The 24,701-nt window shown below is 42.4% G+C and overlaps 1 protein-coding gene across 2 annotated transcripts in view; it reads right to left on the bottom strand.

The window, feature by feature from the left end:
• The window catches only part of LOC122808740 (brain-specific angiogenesis inhibitor 1-associated protein 2-like), a 1,062,100-nt gene that overhangs the window by 566,892 nt on the left and 470,507 nt on the right, over positions 1-24,701 (bottom strand). For both annotated transcript variants that reach the window (XM_044079751.1, XM_044079760.1), the window contains exon 5: positions 2,804-2,865. In XM_044079751.1, the coding sequence (XP_043935686.1) occupies positions 2,804-2,865 (62 nt within the window). The remainder of the gene's footprint in view (positions 1-2,803; positions 2,866-24,701) is intronic.

Raw genomic sequence — 24,701 nt, 5'->3', positions numbered from 1 at the left:
GAGAGGAGGTAAAGGAATGGTGGTTGAAGTTGGCTTTGTTTCGGATTTGTCTATGGGTGATGGGCTTAATACAGTTTATGTGATGCCTTAGTAGGAAGGCTGGGGAATTGCGCTGAGGCTGTCAGGTAGACAGCCTGATAGGTAATTGTGAGGGACTTTGTTGACTAGGATCCAGTCAAGAGTGGTTTGAGTATTACGATTTGTATTGATCCGGGTGGGGGACTGTATTAGTTGTGAGAACCCATGGAGATTTTGGTGGAGAGCTGGGTGGTTGGTGTTACAGGATAGCCAGTTAATGTTAAAGTCTCCAAGGATGATAACTTCATGGGGTAGGGACAGATTGCCCCAGCTTAGGAGGTTTTCTAGAGGAGGTATATTTTGGACTGGTAGGAAGTAGCACCCTAAGATGTTAATTGTTTTCTTTGGGTTGATTTTGAGAGTGGCGTAAAGGATTTCTTCTTTGCCAGACTGAGGAGCTGATTTGTTGAGATTTTGGATATTGAGATGGTCTTTGAACAGCAGGGCTACACCACCTCCTTTGCTAGGTAGTCTGTCCTGGTGAAAGATGTTATATCCAGGTGGGAGAAATCCCTCACTTTTGATGCGAGATTTGAGCCAGGTCTCAGTTAGAATGAGAATGTCAGAAGGGTATAGGTTTATGTAGGCAAGGAGGTCTTGGGTTTTGTTATAGACGCTCCTAATGTTTAGTGATATAAAGAGGAGGTCTGATAGCTTTTCGCTGGTTGTGATTTGAGAGATGGGGGAGGTTACAGGGGCAGGATTTGAGGTGGGGGTAATGAAGGTGGGACAAGGGTTGAGGTGGATATTTCCACTGAGGGCTAGTTTGAAGAGGGAGTTAAGAATGTGCTTTATATAATCAGTGAAGTGCTGGTCACATTTTAGGGATATTTTATGTGTAAATGTGGTAGGAGTATGGTTATAGGGTAGGTGAACTGAGAAGAGGTTTTTAGTAGGGGGCTTTTGAAGTTGTAGAGTGAGTGTATGAGGGGAGTTGAGAGTGTGCAGTGAAATTGGTTGGGAATTATTATTGTGTGGTTTTGGTATGAGATAATATAGGCTAGAAGTGAACAAGTGAGGAGTAAAGTCACCTTGACTATTAGCATGACTGCTTTAATTTAGGTGTAGTGGCAGTTAGATATAAGGGGTAGTATTGGGAGAAGAAATGTGAGGGCATGGTGTAATTGGTGGTTGGTTGTGGGTGTGGTCGCAGAGTTCAGAATAAATATACATGTACTGGGGGTGGGTGAGATTTGGGGGCAGGGAGGGGCGCAAAGTGACCGCAGCGAACGGAGCAGGGCAAAAACCCCAGTTAAGGATTGGAGGGTAAGAATGAAGCTGTTGTTACACACTTCGATATTATCTAGTAAAATAAATCTTTCTCTATAGCCAATTGTTTTATTTTTTAGTTTTATTAACTTTTCAGGGAATTCAAAGTTAGTATGGTTAGAGGGTGTATGGGGATTTGCTAGAGAGATACAGGGCTCTGTGTTGGCCTGATTGAGTGTGTGCTACCAATTAGTTACAAAAAAGGATAATAGCACCTACACTTAGATGTTTTCTTTTAGCTGTAATTTTCTCTTTTTTCAAGTAGAAAATATTTAGCTGAGTGGATATCCTGAGGTTGCAAGGACCAGGTTAGCCAGGCAGGGAAAACTTAGATGTTTTCTTTTAGCTGTAATTTTCTCTTTTTTCCAAGTAGAAAACAGTTAGCTGAGTGGATATCCCGAGGTTGCAGGGACCAGGTTAGCCAGGCAGGGAAAGTGGAGGACACACTCGATCAGGTCGCCGATTTAAAATATACAGAATGAATAGAGCATTACGATTAATTTCTCAAAGGTTCTCTAATTAACACTTTACAAAACACTTCAAATTAACAAGTTAGCTAAATAACAGCAAGCTCTCCATTCCACCTCTGAAGTGTCAGTCTTTAATAAAACACACAGCTACCTGTATGGAGACAGCCATGCACAGCAGGTACAGTCTCCCTCCCTGACACAGACCATTACCTGACATACTTAGTTTTAATCCACCTCACAGCTTACCATAGAATTCCAAGTAATCCAGGCCACTTGACTGGCATTTATCAACACAGTTAGTTCCTCCATGTTAAGAGCCTGCCAAAAGAACCATCACATACTTAAGCAAAAAGTAGTACACTGTTAACAATTCATTCAATCAGTGCCCGAGCATTCAATCAGCGCCCGAGCATTCAATCAGTGCCCGAGTCACTGAAAAGGACCACAATGGCATTAGAGCAATGCCTATGCATAGCGTTCTATGATATGTTGGATGACAATAAAACTGAGATATCCTCTTAAATTCTTACTCATAAGGGGAATATTTTCACTGTACAATTTATTTATTTTATTTTATTTTACATTTGTTGACCAGGATTGTCCGACTGAGTAGAACAGCCCTTTTTCAGCAGAGGCCCGGGGAGAAAAGCTCCAACATATTAAACAATTTTCATTATAAATTAGCATTAAACAGGAATGTTACAGGATTACTACAAGGCATTAAGTAGCAATACAATGTTATACAGTGTCAATAATCAGGAGTATAGCAAAACTATTTCAAGATGTATAAAAGGAAATATGTCATTAAGATGAATATAGTTTTTGAAGTAAGTGGTTACAAAAACCCTGTTTTATCATAATGTAGTTGCATGAAGGCAAGACAATTACAATAGAATGTTTCTCTGAGGTGATTTTCTTAATAGATTTTAGAAGAGAGTAGAAAGAGTAGTCAAGGAAGATTAGAGAGAGCTGAATTACAGACTTACCGCTTCTTCCAGCTGTACTTGGATCTGCCTGTGAACTTCAGCCATCTGGAACAGTGTGTCACCTGAAACAAAATAAAAATATTATGTATAATGTAGAGATGGACTGCACTCATTACCTGCACTGACCACACCAAACCCAGAACCTACCAGAAGCACCTACAGTACAAACTGGGAACATCACATAGCTGAGTGAATTATACATACCCACTGACCTCATGGGTGTACCACGAGTGGTTACACAGGACTGTTTTTCCCCAGTACTTTAGAAATACCTTTCCAGTAACATGGCACATTTAGTGTTACCTCATGAGTGCTTAGACACGACTGTTTTTTCCCCAGTACTTTAGAAATACCTTAACAGTAACACACCAGACTTAGTGTTATGTCTGCTAACTTGAATCTGTGGTAAGCAGCAGACAAAATGTATCATGTAAAGTATAAAAAGGAATAACAGACAAAGTTCTTTTTTCACTTACACAAGTTTATTTAATTAGATTATGAACAGGAAAAATTACAATAATCACAAAAGTATATCCAAATAACAAACAAACAGTTATAGAATCTAACATTCAAAACAGCTAGACAAAGGAAATGGAAAATACATGAAAAAATAAGTTTATCGCATTCCCTAATATTTTCCAAAAGAAACATATTCAGAAATAGACCATTTTTTTCACCTAACAGTTTGGAAGCTGTTATCCCCAAATGTCAAACTTGTTGCAAGTTCAGGTACATAAAATAGAACAATAACAGACCATAAAGCTGTGTTTTCTATGAGACATTCAAGGTAGAGGAATGCTCTAGCAGAAAGAATCACTGTCAAAATGCAATACGCATGCTTCTCCTTCTAAGCATCATGTAGGACTCTTGCTACAGATGTTTGTCAGGCCTTCAATGGCTGTGCATGTGCCTACATTCCTGTATTTCCAAAGTTTCCAGTGTTTGTGGCTTCTCATACGTCTACACACAGAATGCCTGACTTGCACCACACTAACATATCACAAAACAGTAGCAAAAATGAGTTTCATAAGAAGCACACAGAGCTTGAATGTGCAGTTGGAACTATGACTCAGCTTATAATTTCAATAGCCCTCATTCTATCAGATGTATACTGATGTTCAACTTGAAAACTGCTTTTACCAATGAGTTCATCATCTCCTATAATAAGATCTTATTACCACCACCACCCTTTCTGTGATAAACAGCCTTGTTATTATGCTCCTGAATTTCTCATTTCTAGTCTGACACTGTGCCCTGTCTTGTATTTCTCATTCATTTCACAGCACAATGACCATTAACCTCCTCTTTTAAGCAGCATAAATGTAATGTGCACAACTCATTTAACACTTGCTTAAAGGTATCTGTTCAATCCACAGTGCATCACTACCCATCTGTGCTACAGTACAGTTGTGTACACTTACCATAAATGTGGATGTTCAAGTGTATTCACTGCTGCAGTCATCACACTTGGGTTATCCTATCAGGGGTAGCCCTCAGTCGGCTCAAATACCAGAGGCTTAGTATTTCTGCATCAGTTGCTGTCGCTCCAGGACTGACGTCAGGTCTTCAGTGATATAAAATCAGGTAGCTGACACCATTACATCAGTTTTTCTTGCCCCAACTGTCAGGGGCCCCCAAATAGGGAGCTAGGTTATGGTGGAAGAACACCACCAGTAGAAAGTAAATAACAAAAATTCCCTGTAAGGAGAGAGGAAGAGAGAGAGAGAGAGAGAGAAGGGGGCGGAGGGAGGGAAACCAGGACTGCAACAGTGCATACACTCGAACATGTACATTTATGGTAAGTGTACACAACTGTACTATGTTCTACGTGTTTCACTGTAGCAGTCATCACATTTTGGTTGATTCCCAAAGCTGAAGAAAAGGATGGAGGCAGTCAAGAAGACTGGGGGCTGGCTAGGATGCCCTGCAAGACTGCGGTGGCAAAGCCTGCCCTGGATTTGGAGAAGATAGACAGGTGGTAATGCTTGGTGAAGGTATGAACAGATGTCCATGTTTCAGCCTCCAGGATGTCTCTGGTGGGGACCCCTCTGAGAAAAAGGTGCAGAGGTGGAGGTTGCCCTGGTAGAATGCATCCTGACCCCCTTTGGGGGCAGTTTCCCATGCTGTTTGTAGTAGAAATGGATGCAATGTGCTATCCACTTGGAGATTGTTTGTTTGGATATGGCCTTGCCCTCTGCCCCTGCTGTGAAGCTGACTAGCAATTGCTCAGTTTTTCTAAAATATTTAGTCCTATCCAGATAGAATCAGAGCTGTCTGTGCACATCTAGAGAGTGCAGAATCCTTTCCCCCTTGTTTTGTGGGCTAAGGAAAAAGGTGCTCAAATGAATGGATTGGATGAGAGCCACACTGGACACCACATTAGGCATGAAGGATGGGTTAGTCCTGAGGGAGACCCTGTCATCATGGAAAATGATGAAGGGCTCTACAGCCATGAGTGCCTGTAGCTCTGAAACTCTTCTAGCTGACATGATGGCCAAAAGCAAGGCTGCTTTTCAAGAGAGGAATTTTAACTCTGCTGAAGCTGCAGGCTCAAAGGGGGGGGGGGTAGGGTGAGCTTCTCTAACACAAAGTTAAGGTCCCAAGCTGGGGTATGAGCTCTTCTGGGTCACCTTAAGTTGTTATCCCCTCTTAGGGGCTGCCTGATGAGAGGGTGTGAGAAGAGAGGTTGCTCTGTGCTGTAATGAGCAGAGATGGCAGAGGCATGAATTTTAATAGAAGAGAAGAACAGACCCCTGTGTAGTAGGTCTGCCAGGTAATCCAGGATGACAGGTAGGGAGGGCTGTGCTGGTTCACCTCCCTTAGCCTGGATCCAGGTGCAAAACCTTTTCCACTTGTCGGCATAGGATTTTCTAGTGCTGGGGTGTCTGGCCTCATGTATAACATCCACGACTTGTTTGCTTAGGCTGGCAGCTGGAGGAGATGTCAGGGAATAAGTCAGGCTGCCAGGTTCAGGGTCTGTAATTGTGGAAGCATGAGTAGGTGCCATGGTGGCAGGGGTGACAGGCTGAGCAGCAGTGGGTACTAGTGCTGACGTGGCCAGTCTTGGGCAATCAAGATTGCCCTTGGTTTTTCCTCCCTTATTTTGAGCAGTACCCTTGAAATGAGTGGTAGAGGGGGAAATGCATAGATCGAGAGATTCACCCATTGGAAGGATAGAGCATCCACTTTCCAAGCCTTGCTGTGAGGTTCCCTGGTGCAGAATTTGCTGAGCTGACGATTGGAGTGGGAGGCAAAGAGGTCCAACCTTATGGATGCCCCATTACTGGGTTACAAGGTTGAAGGTTCTGTGGTCTAGCTGCCACTCGTGTGGGTCTAGCAGGTTCCTGCTTAAGTTGTCTGCCAGAGAGTTTAGGGAGCCTGGCAGGAATTGTGCTAGCAGGTGTATTTGCACGGCTGAGGCCGTGTGCCAAAGGGTCATGGCGAGCCTGCAGAGAGGATAAGAGTGAGTCCTTCCCTGCTTGTTGATATACCACATCACTGTGGTGTTGTCTGTTTTGATCACTAGGGGCTCCGGTGAGACTGGGAGTCTGAAAGCTGTCAGGGAGTGCTGAACAGCTAGCATCTCTTTTTGGTTGATGTGCAGATGTATTTGATTTGAGCTCCAATGGCCCTGAATGCACCTGCCGTCCAGGTGTGCACCCTAGGCATAGTCTGATACATCTGTAGTGAGGGTCTGGGTGGCGTGGGGTTGTGAGTAGAGGAGTCCTTGTTCTGGCTGGATGCTGCTGCCCACCAAAGAAAATCTTTCCTTAGACAAGGTATCGTTGGTATAAGAGTTTCCAGGTCTTTGAGAGTGTTGACACCAAAGGCTTTTTAAGTACCACTGTAGTTTCCTCATATGCAGTCTGGCATATGGAATGAGTGGAATGCAGGAAACCATGAACCCTACAGCTTGCAGGATTTTTCTTGTGGATAACTGGGTACTGGTGGCTAGTTGAGAGAAGTAGCCTGTCAGGTAGGCTTGTTTTTCTGGAGTAAGGAATGCCATCTGGGATGCCATACCCAGGTTTGCTCCCAGGAATACAATTTTTTGTGTGGGGACTAGTTTTGATTTATTTTCATTAATAGTATACCCCAGGGAGGTCAGTAGGTCCTTTACAAAGGTCAGGTGCTGTAACAGCTTTTCCTGATTGTCTGTCTGAATCAGCAATCGCCTATGTAGGGGTAAATTTGAATATTTCTTTGTCTGCAAAAAGCAATGGCTGGAGCCAGGTATTTTGTGAAAACTCTGGGAGTAGTGGATAAGCCAAAGGGAAGTGCAGAGAACTGAAAGTGCAGTGGCCCTGCCCTGAAACCTAGATATTTCCTGCAAGATTCCCTGATAGGGATGTGTAAGTAGGCCTCTTTTTGGTCTAGGGTGGCTAACCAAGCATCCTTGAAAGGCATAGGAAGAAGCTGCATTTTGAATTTTGGTATCACCAGAAAGGTGTTTAGAATGGATAGATCGAGGATTGGGCACCAGGTGCCCTCTTTTCTGGGTACCAGGAAGAGTCTGGAATAGAAACCTTGGCCTATCTGGTCTGCAGGAACATGCTGTATTGTCCTCAAGGAGAGCAGAGAATGGACTTGCTTTTTTGGCCTCTATCCACTGGTTTGGAGGAAGATCTGGGAACCCTTTTGGGGTTGGCAGAGTGTGGAAATGAAATTTGTATCCTTGGGACATTATGTTGAGGAACATTCGGTCATTGGTAATAGAGGCCCAGTTGTTTGCATGGAAGGAGAGTTTTCCTCCTAGGGGCACAAGCAGGTGGGAAGAGGTAAGGGGTGGAGGTGTGAAGTCATTGTGAGTTCTTACCATAAGGGGGTGGCTTAGCACTCCCTGTTTTTGAAGAGGAGGAACTCCATTGCTTAGATCTCTGCATTCCCTGGGACTGCTGGCTGGGGGGTCTGCTTCACCTGGGTCTTGGCTGAGCTGGCCTGGAGGGGGCCAGAAAGGACCAGTGCTTGGAGGAGCAATGCCTGCTGAACCTCGGAGGCTGGACCTGTAAAACTGTCTGCATAGATTTAGCTTTTTCTTTCATCTTTTTAAGACCTCTTCTGCCTTGGTGTCAAACAAATTGTCTTTGTTCAGTGGTGCGTCCAATAATTTTGATTTGACATGGTCTGGCAAGGTCTGTTCCTTAACCCAAGTATGCCTTCTAAGGACAGAACTAGTGACAGCTGCCCTGCAAGATGCTTCTAGGGCATCAAAGCCACATTGCAAGGTGTGCTTAGTAACTTGGCTTGCTCTTGTAATTCTTTATTTTCTGCACAAGCAGGAAAGGAAGATATTTTTGTTTGATGAGTTCCATGGTATGCTGCTGATATTTCAGCATGTGGACTGACAATTTAGTGCTCTAATAGCAAGAGTTGCAGAGGTGTATATTTTTTACCCCATCTGTCTAAAGCTCGGGAATCCCTGTCTGAGGGGGTGGGATTCATAGCTGATGTTGCTTTAATTCCTTTAGGTCCTTGGGAGATGACCTCTGGGTCAGCAGTAGGATTTTTGAAAAGGAATTTGTGAGAGTCAGGGACTCTGTAGTACCTGTCAGGTTTGCTGGGAGCAGGAGAAAGGGTGTCAGAAGTCAAACTAGATTCTATAAAAACATCATCCACAACATCCAAGACAGGAGGAATGGCTAAAGGTCTGCACTGTGGTAAATCTAAGAATTCCCAGAGTCTCTTTTTTGACTGAGGATAGTCCTGACATTCCCATTGGAAATACTCCCTTAAAGTATGGAATGTTTCGCCAAATGAAAAATCCTCATGAGGAGAGGCAGAAGGAATGGATTCCTCTGCGTCAGAATCCTCATAAGCAGAGAGGTGTTGCATGTCTTCATATTCAGAAACCTCAGAGTCATCGGACTCCTGTTCAGACAAAACTACTGGGGACAAGTCTCTCTTTCTTTTGGAAGGGGTAGCCTGGCTTCCCCTAATAAGCATAATGAGGTCTTCTGCCATTTTAAGCATTTGAGACTGAGGAACGGAAGCAGGTGCCTGAGCTTGGGTCGTCGGTCTTTTAGGCACGGTTCGTACCCTGGGCCTTAGAAACTCTGTAGTTTTAGAAAGAACTGAAGCTGTGAAAGAAGTCACCAGTTTGTGTTGAGTATCGTTAGTGCAAAGAACTTCCTCAGAAGCCGGTTCCTGCTCAGCAGCTCTGGACCCATTCAAGGTAGAGACATCCGCAGGATGGCCATTGATGAGGGTAAGGCAGTTCACACAGCCTACCTTGACCTAGCAAAAGCGTTCGACACAATACCCCACTCGGGCATCATAGAAAAGCTCACCAGCTTAGATGTAAACCCATATGTCACAAGATGGGTTGCAAACTGGCTCAAGGACAGAACACACAGGGTTAGAGTTGCTGGTGCCATGTCAGACTCTAAGCCGGTCACGAGCGGTGTCCCACAGGGCTCAGTCCTGGGCCCACTCTTGTTCGGCATTTATTTTTCTGAAGTGCAAGCAAACATAGGGGGATTGTGGCTAACAAAATTTGCAGATGACTGAAAACTGGGCGCCATAATTGACACTCCATCAGACACAGACATCCTCCAGAGAGGTCTCATAGAAATGGATAACTGGTGCCAGAGCCATGGCCTTAAGCTAAATGCCAAAAAATGTATAGTCATACTCTTTGGGAAAAACAAGGTAACCCCTAATTACCACATAGGTGGTAATCCATTAAACACGGAAGAAGTTATCAGGGACCTGGGGACCCAAGTTGACAGTAACCTCTCTTTTGACACTCACATTGCCAAAGTGGTTAGGAAGACCTTCTACATTGCCCACCTGATCATGAAGGGATTCACATCCAGATCAGGAGAGGTCATTGTACCCCTGTACTCCTCACTTATCAGACCAATGATTGAGTACAACGCCCCATTCGGAATGTACCTTACCCGACACCTGCAGCAGTTGGAAAGACCCCAAAAGTTCCTCACCAAAAGGATAAAGGGGCTCAAACATATGTCATATGATACCCGACTGAAGAAACTCCATCTCTATTCAGTCGCATACCGTCTGCTCAGAGGTGATCTGTGCCTGACATACAAGGCCATGTCCAACCCGGAATTAATGGACATGCTCCACCTCAAAAAATCCAAATCCACCAGAGCCACGAGAGCAAGAGACCTAAACCTCAACACGGATATAAATAGGACGTGCTGGAGGGACAGATTCATCACCCAGAGACTCCCTACACTATGGAACAGAATCCCAGTCCATGTGAGGCAGAGCCCCTCACTGACTCTGTTCAAGAGAAATCTTGACGAGTGGATGGGAGATCGTAGGTTTACCCCGGGAATCATCTCTGTATCACTGCTGGACAGAGGCACAGCAAACTAATGGGTATAGTATTCTCATCCTAAGGGGTGGTGAAAGCCACACACACTCTGGCTAGGCTTATAAATGCCCTAGGGCAGATAGCCTAGTATGACCCTATGAACCTATGATCCTTAGTCGAAGAAGATTTGCGTGGCATACCGGACACCGAACGGGTCTCGGTAGCGGTCTGCAAATCCACATAAGTGGGCATCAGTGGCTGTGAAAGCACCTCACTGAGGACCAGAAAACGAACAACAAGCTTAACAGAAGCTTCATCTGCAGTTTTGGACCTGTGTGGTCTGTCTCTGTCTTTATCCTTACATTTTTTCGGAAGATCGGTAGTCGGATGGCTTACCAAAGCCATATCAGAATACGATTACTGAGAGCAAAAATATTTAGCTACAATAAGGGCCCGACGACATATAGTTCTGGCATTGAACAAAGCACAAAAGTGACAGTGAGGGACATCGTGGTCTGGGCCTAAACAGGTGACGCAGTAAGAATGGATGTCTCGGTGTGGTATTTGCTTTCCACAGGCATCAGAAAATGTCAACAATTGTCTCATTGGTTAAAGCAAGAAAAAAGGATCCCCAACGGGGTAATTAGCTTTAGAAGACTTCAACTTCAGTTTGGAAATGAAAACTCAGGTAGCGACCGACCGGCACTCATGCAAACTGCTTCTTCTTTGTGCTCCTCAGCAAGAAAGACTGATGTAATAGCATCGGCTGCCTGATTTTATACCACTGACGACCTGACGTCAATCCTGGAGCATCAGCAGCCGACACAGAAATACTAAGCCTTTGGTATTTGGGCCGACTGAGGCCTACCTCTGGCAGGATAACCCAAGTGTGATGACTGCAACAGTGAAACATGAAGAACATCCAGACTAACCTGTGTCAGTGTCAGACCAAAAAGACAGTACTGCATACAGCACTGTAAGTGTGACCCATCCATTGATGTGAAAAAGAAAATCATATCCTCTGAAGTGGATTTTGTGATGGCGTATCTTGGCTTTAGTTGCCATGTCCATATATTATTTTTACATCTAGGTCTTATTCCAATAAGGAATTACTCAAGCTGCTCTGCTTCCATCTGATACTGGCCTGTGTGTGACCACTTAAAGAACATTTTTAGTACTGAATCACATCCACCACTTTCTTAATCATTCTCACAGTTTCTTTCTCTTACTGTTGACTGTATTTCTCCCACTTAGCTCATGGTCTATTTTCAACGTTGACTTGAGATGGCATTCTCTAGTCACTAAGTGGAACTTGGCCAGGACACTGGGGAAATCCCGCTATTCTTTTCCAGATGACACTGACGATCACCTCGTCTTGAATTTAGCAGATTGTTAAAATAACAATTGGCACCTATGCCTCTAATGGATACAGGCAGCCTGTATATGTTTCATCTCCCAGGCCCCTGCTTATAAAGGTTTTGCCTCCCAAGCCCCTGCTTACACTACAATGTGTAGCAGAACTTGGGGTGCATGGTTAGGGCTTAGAAAGGCCACAGTGGTCATTAGCCTACAGCACACCTATGAAGCTATGAACCCATAATAAGAAAAAGATTACTGTAATAAAACAATGTCTGAAATATAAACAAGAAAACAAGAAATACAGTGGGTGGGGTTCAGCAAGAGAAGTTTCAGGAAGTGAGACAGGAAGTAAGAGTAGAGTTTCACAAGTATAAAGGTAAGATTAACACGAAAAACTGAGGGTGCAGCAGGAGCGGCCCTAGGTCAACTGGGGGCTCCATGGCGCCCTCCACCACAATAGCTGGTGCCTCCATCCTGGCCTACCTACAACAAATAAATACTGGAAAAGCGCCCCAGCTAGACCGGCGCCTTAGGCGGCCGCCTAGTTGGCCAATGCCTAAGGCCGGCTATGGGTGCAGGTATAAGAGGCAGAAAGTTCTGATACAGTCAGAATATGGTAAAATGTCAGACAATGAAGCCAGAACCATTACTTGGCAAAAATCGGGAAAGGAAAGGAAGAAAGAAGACAAGTTAAAAACTATTATCATAATGGAGAAATGTGATGTTTAGTATCTTTAAATATAAATAGCATGAAAAAAGTTCAGAGAACACGAGTCATGTCTTGTTCAATCAAATCAGAAACAGAAACTTGTTTCAAAGACATAAGATTTATCAATGATGAAGATGACACGAGCCCTGCATGGGGATGATAAATGTTATGGTCATAAGGAAAATGATGCAAGACTACAGAGGAAGACTGCAGTAAGTTATACAATGCAGACCAACAAGTATTAGGACCATACGTTTTATATATATATATACATTTGCTCTTCTTAGGAAAATGCTGTCTATTTCAAAAAGTATACATTAATAGTGGAAGGTTATCTTTAGGTGGAAGATTTTAGCTGTAGCATAAGAAAAGGTTAAAAGATTCATAAGGAAAAAAAGGTAAACAAATAGACGCGGTGGAAGAGACTATGAAAATGATTAACTTAAAAATTACTGTGAATCAAGAATAATTTATAGCAAATACTGCAGCTGAAACTGAGTTTATTTTTTGTAATTCACAATCTGTAGTACTTTACTGCAGACTAGCTTTTTAGATCTCATGACCATAACAACAAATGTAGGCAAATGACCAAAATCAATAATAGTCACCTTTGCGGTCTATCAGTAACCGATGTAGATTTTACCGAGGTATAATTTAATGCTAATTGAAGGTCAGTAGCCAGCAGTGGTACACTGACTTAGTCTATGTTTTCTGCCTCACATTTCCAGGGTCCTTGGTTCAATCCTGATTTCGCCATCAGACTCGGTTAGGAGTTACTCATATTTTCTGGTGTTTGCATGGATTTTCCATTGGCTCTCCCATTTTTTCCTCTAATCTACAAACAGGATGGTTTCTTCTACACTAAAATTTTAAAATATCCCTTGCGTTTCTACATGCCCTTATTGCCACATCATAGATGAAAAAAAAATTTGATGAGGACTACTTCGTCAGCCCAGTTAACAATTAACAGTAACTTTAACTTCTAGGTTTTACTAACTAAAACATACATCTACTCAGGCTCAGGTGCAATTCATTGTTTAAGCATGAAGGAATTGTATAATTCAATGACAAACTGGTGGAATATATGTATATAACGAAGGAGCAAAGAAAAGCAGAAAATGTTATAGAATAACCAATCACGATGAAGAAAAGCAGAAAATGTTATAGAATAACCAATCACAATGAAGAAAAGCAGAAAATGTCATAGAATAATCAATCATGATGAAGAAAAGCAGAAAATGTTATAGAATAACCAATCACAATGTTTCAAAAAGTGTTTGCAAAGGTAGACAAAGAAATAAGACAGAGAAAAAAGGATTTGGGGAAAACCAATAAAATAAGACAATTGTACAAAAACAAAAAAATAAATGGATGGAAAAAAGGAATTTGATTTTGTAAATGAAGTTAAGAATAATAAGAAAATGCATATGGGGAAGTTAATGACTGAATCGAGTGAAATGAAGGATGAAAGTATGAATATGCTTAAGAACATAGAAAGATTTGGAAGGGAACCTAGTAGTAAGAAATACATTAAAAGGAGATAAATTCATTTTAAAGAAATAAAACTGAGAGTAATAAAAGAAACTATAAAAAATACATTAAAAATGATAGTATGTCTTGTTTGGCTTCTGCAAAAGCTGGGTTATTGATGACAGTTACAGAGTTCTGATCAACTGAAATTTCAAGGTGACATGCAGTGATGTGTTCTGTTTGGAAGGATGGAAGGAAGTTTGGCTCTTTTATTACAGGTTTCTTCTAGTTTATGTAGAGCAATTTTTTCAATGGTGGTAAGGACTAGAGAAGCATACAGAAAACTGGGAAGGAGAATTATACTGTTGGTGACTGCAAGAAATGAGAATTACTTCTACATACCTCTATTAACTCTTCTGAATGGAAATTTTCTCTTATTTGGAGTCTACCTCTAATACTGCCTGATCTTATTCTTTACTTCTTATAAAAAGCTACACATTCGGCAACAATCACCCACAGCCACTTATGACCCACTTATGACAAGAGAGGATGGGACTGCAGATTTTGCTGGAGGTGTTAACAATCAAACACTTATTGCTATCATATGATCTAAAACTGCCCTGATCAAAAACGCACACAACTGCTGTGAAAATCGCTATCCTTCCTCCTCCTCAAAAGACTGCAAATGTTGATTTTAGGGCATCAGACATGAAGTTGTGATGTATTCACAGGTATTTAAGGTACTAGGTAAGAGAAGATGAACTGCAACAACTGAAACCAGCCTGCTTATCCTTAGGGATGTGAAGGAGTTTGATAGGCCTGGGATACTGTTGACACCTGTGGTAGCTGGATGTCCACTTGATTGTAATGGCTGTGATGGCTTGCACTGTCAAATGCAGAGCTCCATTCTGCAGTGCTGGCTGAAAAGAGAGGAGCATGAAATTGGAGCATGTATGCCTCTTTCTCCAAAATGGGCAGCAGCTGTGAGTCAATAAGTAATTTATGAGAGGGAAGGCTAGACCTCTCTTTAAGGACCTGTAGCTGTCTCCTTATTTACTACCAAATTCTTACCAGAGGTGGAATGAATGGAATGACTATGTTCACTGGCTCATATGTGAATACAAGGTTATTAGTTTGCAGACTATTACTAGCCTAGCCAAGAAGTGGAGGTCAGAATCAAACCCAGTATCTTGTTATCTCTGTTAAGTAAAGATCTTAACCATTATGCTAACCTTGCCTCTCCCTTTTTTTTTTTTTTTTTTTTTTTTTGCATTCAGAAATATGTCATAGGTCTCTTTCCCAGGTCAGGGATGCCTGGCTTTTACCCCAGACATAAAACAATGAGCCATTTGGACAAAAGTAGGAAAAAAAAACATAAACATACACATACACACACACACACACACACACACACACACACACACACACACACACACACACACACACACACACACACACACACGTCTCATGAAAATAACATTTGAGTATTTGGGCTTTTGAGCATGCAAAGTAGATCCATATATATGTAGCTCCCACTGTATTTCACTGTAGAAGTACTAGACTGCAGTTTTTTATTACACCACTTGATGGAGCTGTATAAAAGACAATTTCAAAAGTGAAAGAAGAGTCTGAGATACTAGCTGAAGGAGGGAAGACTGAAACTGGTAGCTGAAGGGAAAAGGGGCTTGCAGCAGGACTGGATTTTCTTTTCTAGTGCTTTAGGACAGGGAAGTGAAGTAGCAGATTGTGTCTGTCTCTTGCTGAAATCCTGGATGATGGTATTTTGTGGAATCAGGAGAGAAATCTGAAACCAGTAGTTCCACACCTGCATATGATTCAGTAAGAAAAGGAGCTCCTTTGGGCCTAGTACAGAGAAGCCATAGATGATTACCAGAGTTCTAGCAGGTGATTTTTCAACTTTTATCATCAGAGGAACCATGGTCCCTGGTCACTAGGATACTCTCAACAAGAGTGGTGAGAGGCTCTGGCCATCATTTTATATTTTTATAAGATTGTGGATTTCCCCCCTAAATGCTTTGTGGATTGCAAATAACTGGGATCCATATGAGCTCCAACTTGGGTCCCATCATGCCGGCAGCAAGACTGTAAGTAGTCACTGGCCAGTGAACAGGGTATAACAGAGTGTTTCCTAGTTGGTCTGTTTAGAATTGATCAAGGGGGTTGAGGGTGCAAGTACTGCTCAATGACAGTGCATTTTCTCATATTTGCGTTATTGCATTATAAAGCTTCATTGTTCAATGACATTGCATTTTGCTCATGTTAGTACTGCTGCCTTCAAGAATTCTGCTGCTCAATGACATTACATTTTCTCATATTTGTATTGTATTATAAATCTACATTGTTCAATGACATTGCATTTTGCTCATGTTAGTACTGTTGCCTTCAAGAATTCTGCTGCTTAATGACATTACATTTTCTCATATTTGTATTGCTGTACTATAAATGTACATTGTTCAATGACATTGCATTATCTCATATTTGTATTGTATTATAAATCTACATTGTTCAATGACATTGCATTTTGTTTGTGTTAGTACTGCTGCCTTCAAGAATTTTGCTGCTTAATGACATTGCATTTTTCCCATGTTTGTATTGCTGCATTATAACGCTTTACTGCTCATTGATTTTGCCTTCGTGTCCATGTTTGAATGTCAAGATCTTTTGTGTTGAGTTCTGGGGAAGGGAGCAAATGTATGTCTTCATCACATGCATATCTCACCTTGCCTTACTGCTAACTGGTGCACAGTTGAAATAATTTGTTTGTGGTTGTGCTATTGCCTTTTAAACTAGATATGTCAGCTAGAATAAAATCTGTCACTCTTGCCACTTTGATGTGTTGGGCCTATAGGGGTGTCACTAGAGTCATGTAGGAAGGAACCCATATCTATTTCAGCTACACCTGCGGCTGCGCTACATATATAGGTATAGATATAGATATAGACACACAGAGTGAGAGAGAGCCACAGGTATAGAAATGTTAATGTTGTTGTTGCAATACCTTAGAGCAAATTTGTATATGTAGACTCCAAGGGCGTGTGGCCTTTACCCAGACCTCCTGTAAACTATCCCACATCCAGTTTCAGTATGGATAACTTGCTTGTTTTGAAATATTTATTATCAGGCTTTAGCAGTTTTCAAGCCTAACAAGCTACACATCACATGTTGTGGAATTTCCACTGCTATTCAATCTTAAAGCAGTGTTGTGTATAAAAACAAACAGCAATGTGCAATAATTTCATAGACATTGCAATATAATATGCCTTTGTACATAATTACAAGGAAAAAGTCTCACTTTGGCTTCTACAGTTCAATTTATATTAACAGGAATACAAGACTTCTAACAGCAATAGAAAAAGTCCCACCATTTCCTTAAAATGGAGAAGTGACACTTGCAAATCTGACTTTCGATAAACAAGGAAGGGATGTGACTTACTGAAAGTCATCTGAACGTTAAGTCAAATTAATGGTTTGCAAATTCTTTATTACCTACCTGATTAAATGATACTTTATTTAGTTAATCATGCACAAAATACATGGGCATACATACAATCTTTTCCTATTGCAGGAGTCAGACAGTATGGGTATTGGGGAATTACTGATTTCTGGAGTGTGTGAGATATAAACCCAGACCCCGCCTTTTCACACACACGGCCTTGTGAAATTTAATTATGTGGTTTCTTTCCATCATGAATCCTTTATCACTGTATCAAAGTATTGTGTTTCAGTGTTCTATGACTTTGTTACCTCACAGTAGTAAACACTGTACTTTGCAGTTTTGCATACAATTAATCTAAGGCTGCTTCTTTCACTTTTAGTGTCTTCCACGAGATGTAAACTGTCTTACTATTCATTTCAGTAATTCCTGAACAAGCAACATAAACCATCAAATGCCATAATTACAATATCTCATGTCACCATATATATCTCATCAGTGGATCAATCAACATACCTATTAGGAAAAATGTGCCACCATGGAGTAAATGGTTCTAATTAACAGTCACAGATAAATATGTAGATAAACTGGGCAGCTAAAGGCATTGCAATAACAAGTACAAGTAATGGGCAGGTCAGACACATCACAGGAACTTGTTCCCTCCCATTCTCCATGCCAGAAACGTCCTTTCCTGAATTACTTGGCTTCTGCTGACAGGCCTATATTTCTTGATGTAGATGGAATGCATCCAGTATAGTATGCCTAAAAATGTGCAGTAGTTGGAAAAATAAAAGCTTTTTGGGCAGTAATTCTGGGTGGAACGGATTGCCTATTCACAGCTCAGGTCATGGAGTTCCCCAACTCCCTTCTCCTTTGATTTTCTCCGCTGGGCTGGAGGTAATGAAGATGGCAAGGTGGTAACAGCTGTGACAGAGAGAAGCTGACCCCATCATGACCCTAGAAGGAGAGTTGCTATGTATCCTGGTCATGTGACAACCAGGAAGAAAAGCAACACTTGGCTTCTCAGTAAGGAAACAAGAAATGTACCCCCGCCCAAGTCTGACTGATACTGTGAGATCAGGCAGAGATCACTGCAGTTTATCTGGCAGATGTGAATGTTCACAATTTACTTAATGTTGTCCCAAACCAAACATCTTAAAAAGATCACTTATCATCAATGTTATGTCTGCATTCCTTCTAAATAAGAACACTTATACACAAACAAGTGGTAGTACAAACTGACTTGTCAAACATGTATCAATCAGTTTTAAACAGGTTAAGCAATAAATAAAACTTTGCACAAAATGAAAGGGCCAGTTTCCATGGTGTTTCATGCTTGATTGTGTCAGTGGCAGGAAACATGTCACAAAATGCAGTTCAGTTTTACTGGAGTTAATACTGCCAATTCAGAAATAGTACATAAGAAGTTTGCTTACAAGATTCTCTTATGGAAAAGACAAAGAAACAATGCATTAGCCAAGCTAATGACCATAGGAGCTGAGACAACGGTACAGTATAGATATACACTTTTTCCCTACATCAATCACTAAATTAACAGTACCTGTTTCAGGTAATTAACTTGGGTGACAGACAGAAACTCACCCAAAGGAATGCTATTTTGTGAAGCAGCAGCCAAGTTTATTAATTGTATTTGTTGTGTCCCGTGGGAATTTTGGACATCAGTCCCAATGTGTCAAAATTTGCCAAAAAAAAACCCTACTAATTTCTGAGCTCGTTGGAATACCAATGCTGGAGTACAGTCTGTTTGATGATAGAGATGCAATGTTGTACCCCCCCCCCATTTCCCCCCTCCAATCAGCTGGTTTTCATTACAAATAAGACTAACTACTTGGAACTGAAAAAATCATGTGTTGTACACTGTCACAATGGGTCTCTGGGTGAACTTGTGCTGTGGGTTAGGCACATGATTGCAAAGCTATGCAAACAGAAAAGGAGAAAATCTCAATACAGTATAGATGGAGGTTTATTAAATCCAGCTGTTTCCAACCATTCCTGCCCTGTCACAGTTTTTAGGACTGTTGTATTCAGGTTGATAGATAGTTACGAGGCTTATCATCCAGAGGATCTTTAAGGAGCCTAGCCTAAATTCAATGTTTCTCCCAAGAAATGTCTGGTAAGTAACTTGCTTGAGGTCAAACAATAGCCAAAGGAGAGCTGAGAAAATCACACTATGTACCACAGCAACTACAGCTCACATCCTTAACCCTCTGTGCCAACTGTCAGAAGGAAGAAGCTTTGCATGCAGCAGACGTGCAGATTGATATTTGTTACAATGTGAGCATGCCAGCAGCAGAAGGAGGAAGCAAATGGTTCCTGATCCAGAGACTCCCCATACTCCGGAATAGACTGCCCATACATCTCAAGCAGAGCGCCTCCTTGGCGCTCTTCAAAAGGAACATTGATGATTGGATGGAAGATAGGAAATTCACCCCGGGGATCATGTCAGTCGCCCTGCTAGACAGGGGTCCAGGGAAGTAAATATTGTGGGAAGAAATATCCAGGGAATTGTTATTGCTAGGCTTGTATAGGCCCTAGGGCCGATAGCCTAGTACCAACCTATGAACGTATGAATACATGGCACAGTGAATCACATCTGTGGACTTAATGTATTTATTAACATTTATACAGTTATTAACATTTGGGTAAATGCACAACAAAAAAAAAAATGTATGTTCTTCACTGCTATAAAAACACATTTATGGAACAATCTAGGTGCACATAAGTTTGCTGATGAAAGTGTGTGTGTATTAGGGGCATCGGGGAAGTCAAAAAGTACAGCTGTGTACACTTACCATAAATGTAGATGTTCGAGTATATTCACTGTTGCAGTCCTCACGTATGGGTTATCCAGCTCCCCGTAGCCCTCAGTCGGCCCGAATACCAGCGTCCTTGGTATATGACATTGGTTGCCGCTGGTTGTAAAACTAATGTCAGTACATCAGACATAAAGGGTGGCAGCTGATGCCATTTCCTCAGTTTTTCTTGCCTTAACTGTCAGGAGGCCCCAGAAGAAGGCTAATCCAGGAATGGTAGCACCCAAGACACGTCATACAAAAATAAAAATCTATAGTCTGTGCCTTAGGAAAAAAGGGGGAATGGAGTGTGGGAAACCAGGACTGCAACAGTGAATACACTCAAACATCTACATTTATGCTAAGTGTACACAACAGTACTATGTTCTTCATGTTTCACTGTTGCAGTCCTCACATATGGGTTGATTCCCAAAGCCCAGTAAGAAGACAAAGTGGGGAGGAAGGATCACAGATTAAGAAGGGTTGGTAAGGAGTCCCTGAAAAACTCCAGAGGCAAAACCAGCCCTGGATTTAGAAAACAAGGGTAGATTGTAACACTTTGTGAAAGTATGGACAGAAGACCAAGTAGCTGCTTCTAGAATGTCCTTAGTAGGCACGCCTCTCAAAAAGGCTGCAGAGGTAGAAGCTGCTCTAGTAGAGTGGGTCCTAATACCCTGAGGGGGAACCTTCCCATGCTGCAAGTAACAAAAGTGAATACAATGAGCAATCCATTTGGAGATGGCTTGTTTTGAAATAGCTTTACCCTGAGCCACAGGAGCAAAACTAACCAATAACTGTTCAGATTTTCGAAAGGATTTGGTCCTGTCTAAGTAAAATCTCAGCTGTCTTTGCACATCAAGAGAGTGCAGAATCTTTTCCCCTTTATTTTGGGGATTGTTAAAAATGTAGGCAGATGAATAGACTGCTTAAAGGTTAAACTGGAAACTACCTACGTCACTCGATGGGTTGTCAACTGGCTTACTGACAGAACCCACACTGTAAAAGTAGCTGACTCCAAATCCAGCTCCAGACAAGTGACAAGTGGAGTACCTCAGGGTTCAGTCCTGGGACCTCTCTTGTTTGGCATCTACTTCTCTGAAGTACAGGCCAACACTAATGGACTCTGGCTAACAAAGTTCGCAGATGACTGCAAACTGGGAGCCATTACTGAATCCCCAAATGAAGTGGGTTTTCTACAAAAGAGCCTTACAGAAACAGTTGCTTGGTGCCAGAGCCATGGGCTCAAGCTCAATGCCAAGAAATGTATAGTTATCCCCTTTGGGAAAAAACATGTACCCGTTTATTACCACATAGGTGGCAGTACACTAAACACCGAAAGTGTGATAAGAGACTTAGGGACACAGGTGGACAGTGGTCTCACCTTCAATAACAACATCACCACAACAGTTAGGAAATCCTTCTATGTGGCACACCTCATCACTAAGGGCTTTGCATCAAGAAAAAAGGAGGTCATTGTCCCACTGTACTCATCCCTCATTAGACCAATTATAGAATACAATGCCCCATTTGGTATGTACCTCTCAAGACATCTGCAACAACTGGAAAGGCCACAGAAATACCTCACTAAAAGAATCACAGGCCTAAAGCAGATACCGTATGCTGACTGCCTTAAAAAACTCCAGCTATCTGTCGCATATCATCTACTCTGAGGCGATCTCTGCTTAACATACAAGGCCATGTCAAACCCAGAGCTGTTGGACATGCTACACTTAAAGAAATCCCAATCCCTCAGAGCCACATGCTCCTTGTCATCACAATAAACAAAACATGCTGGAGGGATAGGTTCCTGACCCAGAGACTCCCCAGACTCTGGAAGAGACTGCCCATACATGTCAAGCAGAGCGCCTCTTTGGCCCTCTTCAAAAGGAGCCTTGATGATTGGATGGGAGAAAGAAAATTCACCCTGGGGATCATGTCAGTCACCATACTAGACAGGGGTCCAGGGAAGTAAATAGTGTGGTAAGAAATAGTCAGGGAATTGTTATGGCTAGGCTTGTATAGGCCCTAGCGCCGATAGCCTAGTACCAACCTATGAACCTTAGGCATGAAGGAGGGATTAGTTCTCAGAGAAACTTGATCTGAGTGAAAAATAATGAAAGGTTCTACTGCCATTAAGGTTTGCAGCTCAGATACCCTTCTAGCTGAAGTAATAGCTAAAAGGAAAGCAGTCTTCCAAGAAAGAAACTTCAAATCCGCAGAGGCAGCTGTTTCAAAGGGAGGCAGAGTAAGTTTTTCGAGGACAAAATTAAGATCCCAAGCAGGAGTATGAATTCTTCTGGGAGGTCTAAGATTACTAGCTCCCCTCAGGAACTGTTTTATCAAGGGGTGAGAAAAAATGGGTTACTCAAAAGAACAATGAGCTGAAATTGCTGAAGCGTGAATTTTGATTGAAGAAAAGGAAAGTCCACCATTAAGCAATCCTGCTAGGTAGTCAAGAATGAGTGAAAGAGAAGGATGAGAAGAGCCTTCTCCTTTAGCTAGCATCCAAGAGCAAAATCTCTTCCATTTATCTGCACAGGATTTTCTGGTGCTAGGCCTCCTGGCCTCATGAAGAACTTCAACCACCTGTTAGGAAAGATTTAGAATATTAGCCAGGCAGTCAAATTCAGTGTTTGAAGATGAGGATGAAGGAACTTTGCCCCTCCCTGATCCAACAGATCTGGTACCAGGGGAAGATGCCAAGGTTGAGCCTAAGAAAGACTGCAAAGGAGGGGATAACAATGTTGCCTGGGCCAATCTGGTGCTATCAGAATAGCCTGTGGTTTTTCATCCCTTAGCTTTAGCAGCACCCTAGGAAGAAGAGGAGGGAATGCATAAACTGAGAGGTGCGTCCATGGGAAGGACAACGCATCCACCCTCCAAGCTTTGTTGTGAAACTCCCTGGTGCAGAAGGTTGGAAGGAGATGATTGGTGTGAGAGGAGAAAAGATCCACTTGTTTGGTGCCCCAATGATGAGTGATGTGATGGAAAATGTCCCTGTTCAGTTGCCACTCGTGAGGATCCAGAACGTCTGCTCAAATGATCCGCCAAGGAGTTCAGCCTCCCTGGAAGATACTGGGCTATTAGATGTAAGCCCATGGATGCTACTATGGACCATACTCTCATGCTTTGTCTGCACAAGGGGTAAGAGTGAGTCCCCCCTTGCTTGTTGATGTACCACATGACTGTGGTATTGTCTGTCCTGATCAGCAGAGCCCCAGGGTAGAATAAGTCCTTGAAAGCTAGCAAGGCCTGCTGCACTGCCATCAGTTCTTTTAAGTTTATGTGCTGATGAATCTGTTTGGTGCTCCAAATCCTCTGTATGCCCCTGCCCTCAGGATGAGCCCCCCCCCCCCCATGCAACATCTGAGGCATCTGTGGTGAGAGTCTAGCTGGCAGGCAATGGGCGGAAAGGCAGACCCTTGTTCTGAGAACAGGCTGTCAACCACCAGAGGAACTCCATTTGTAGGCAGGGAATCGGGAAGAATCAAGTCTAAGTCCTGTGTGTGTTGACACCAATGATTCTTGAGGTACCATTGAAGTTTTCTCATATGCAGCCTTGCATATGGGATCATCAAAATACATGAAGCTATGAACCCCAGTGCTTGCAGGAATTGCCTTGCAGAGAGTTGGGTCATGCTTGCCAAGTTCATGAAGTAAGCGGAAAGATCTTTTTGCTTCTGTTGATGAAGGAAAACCATCTGGGTGGCTGTATTCAGACTCGCTCCCAGGAAAACAATCTCCCTTGAAGGAAGCAACTTTGACTTCTTTTCGCTGAGAGCGTAACCCAAAGAGGTGAGAATGTTCTGCACAAAATCTAAATCCTTTTGTAGTTGTTCTGGGGAATTTGCTTGAATGAGACAGTCATCCAGGTAAGGATAAATTTGAATGTTTCTCTGCCTGCAAAAAGCAATGACTGAGGCCAGGCACTTTGTAAAAACTCTGGGAGCAGAAGATAAGCCAAAGGGCAATGCAGAGAATTGAAAGTGTTGCTCTCCAGCCCTGAAGCGAAGGAACTGCCTGCAACTTTCCCTTATTGTGATGTGCAGATAAGCCTCCTTGAGATCCAAAGTTACCAGCCATGAATCCTTGACCAGCATTGGTAGTAATTGTTGAAGGGTGAGCATCTTGAATTTGGGAATCACCAGAAAAGTGTTTAGAATGGACAGATCCAAAATAGGGCACCAGGTGCCCCCTTTCTTAGGAACCAGAAAAAGCCTTGAATAAAAACCTAGGCCTGCCTGATTTGCAGGAACTGGCTGTATAGCCCCCATAGTCAGTAGTGAAGAAATTTGAGTTCCTACCGCTGCTCTGTGAGTTCTGGTATGTCTGGGTACCCTTGTAAAAGAGGGAAGGTGTGAAAGCAAAACTTGTAACCTTGGTTTACTATATTGAGCACCCATTTGTCATCTGTGATGGTAGACCATACCTCTGTGAACCTGGCCAACCTTCCCCCCAAAGGAAACCCAGGGTCTGCAGAGGTAGGCACAAGAAGGCCGGAGTCATTGAGAATATTTGCTTTGGGAAGCTGGCTTAGAACTCCCTGATTTAGCAGAAGAAGAATGCCACTGTTTAGCCCTTTGAGGGGCAGAAGCCTGCCCTCTGGAAGAGCTGAAACCCCTAAGCCTAGAGCAACCTGCTTGCCAGGATCAGGGAAAGACCAATTCTTGGAAGGATAATGTATAGTGATATGAGGAGGCTGAACCTGAAGGAAATCTTTTACAGCTTGCATAGATTTTGCCTTATCCTCCAACTTCTTTAGTACCTCCTTAGCCTTATTACCGAAAAAAACTGTTCTTGTGCAAAGGAAC

Source organism: Protopterus annectens, chromosome 1.part1 (assembly GCF_019279795.1).
Source record: "Protopterus annectens isolate FY-2018-M chromosome 1.part1, PAN1.0, whole genome shotgun sequence".
NCBI classification, from domain to species: Eukaryota; Metazoa; Chordata; order Ceratodontiformes; family Protopteridae; genus Protopterus; species Protopterus annectens.
Note: the sequence above shows the minus strand (reverse complement) of the source record. Positions and strands in the feature narration are given on the sequence as shown.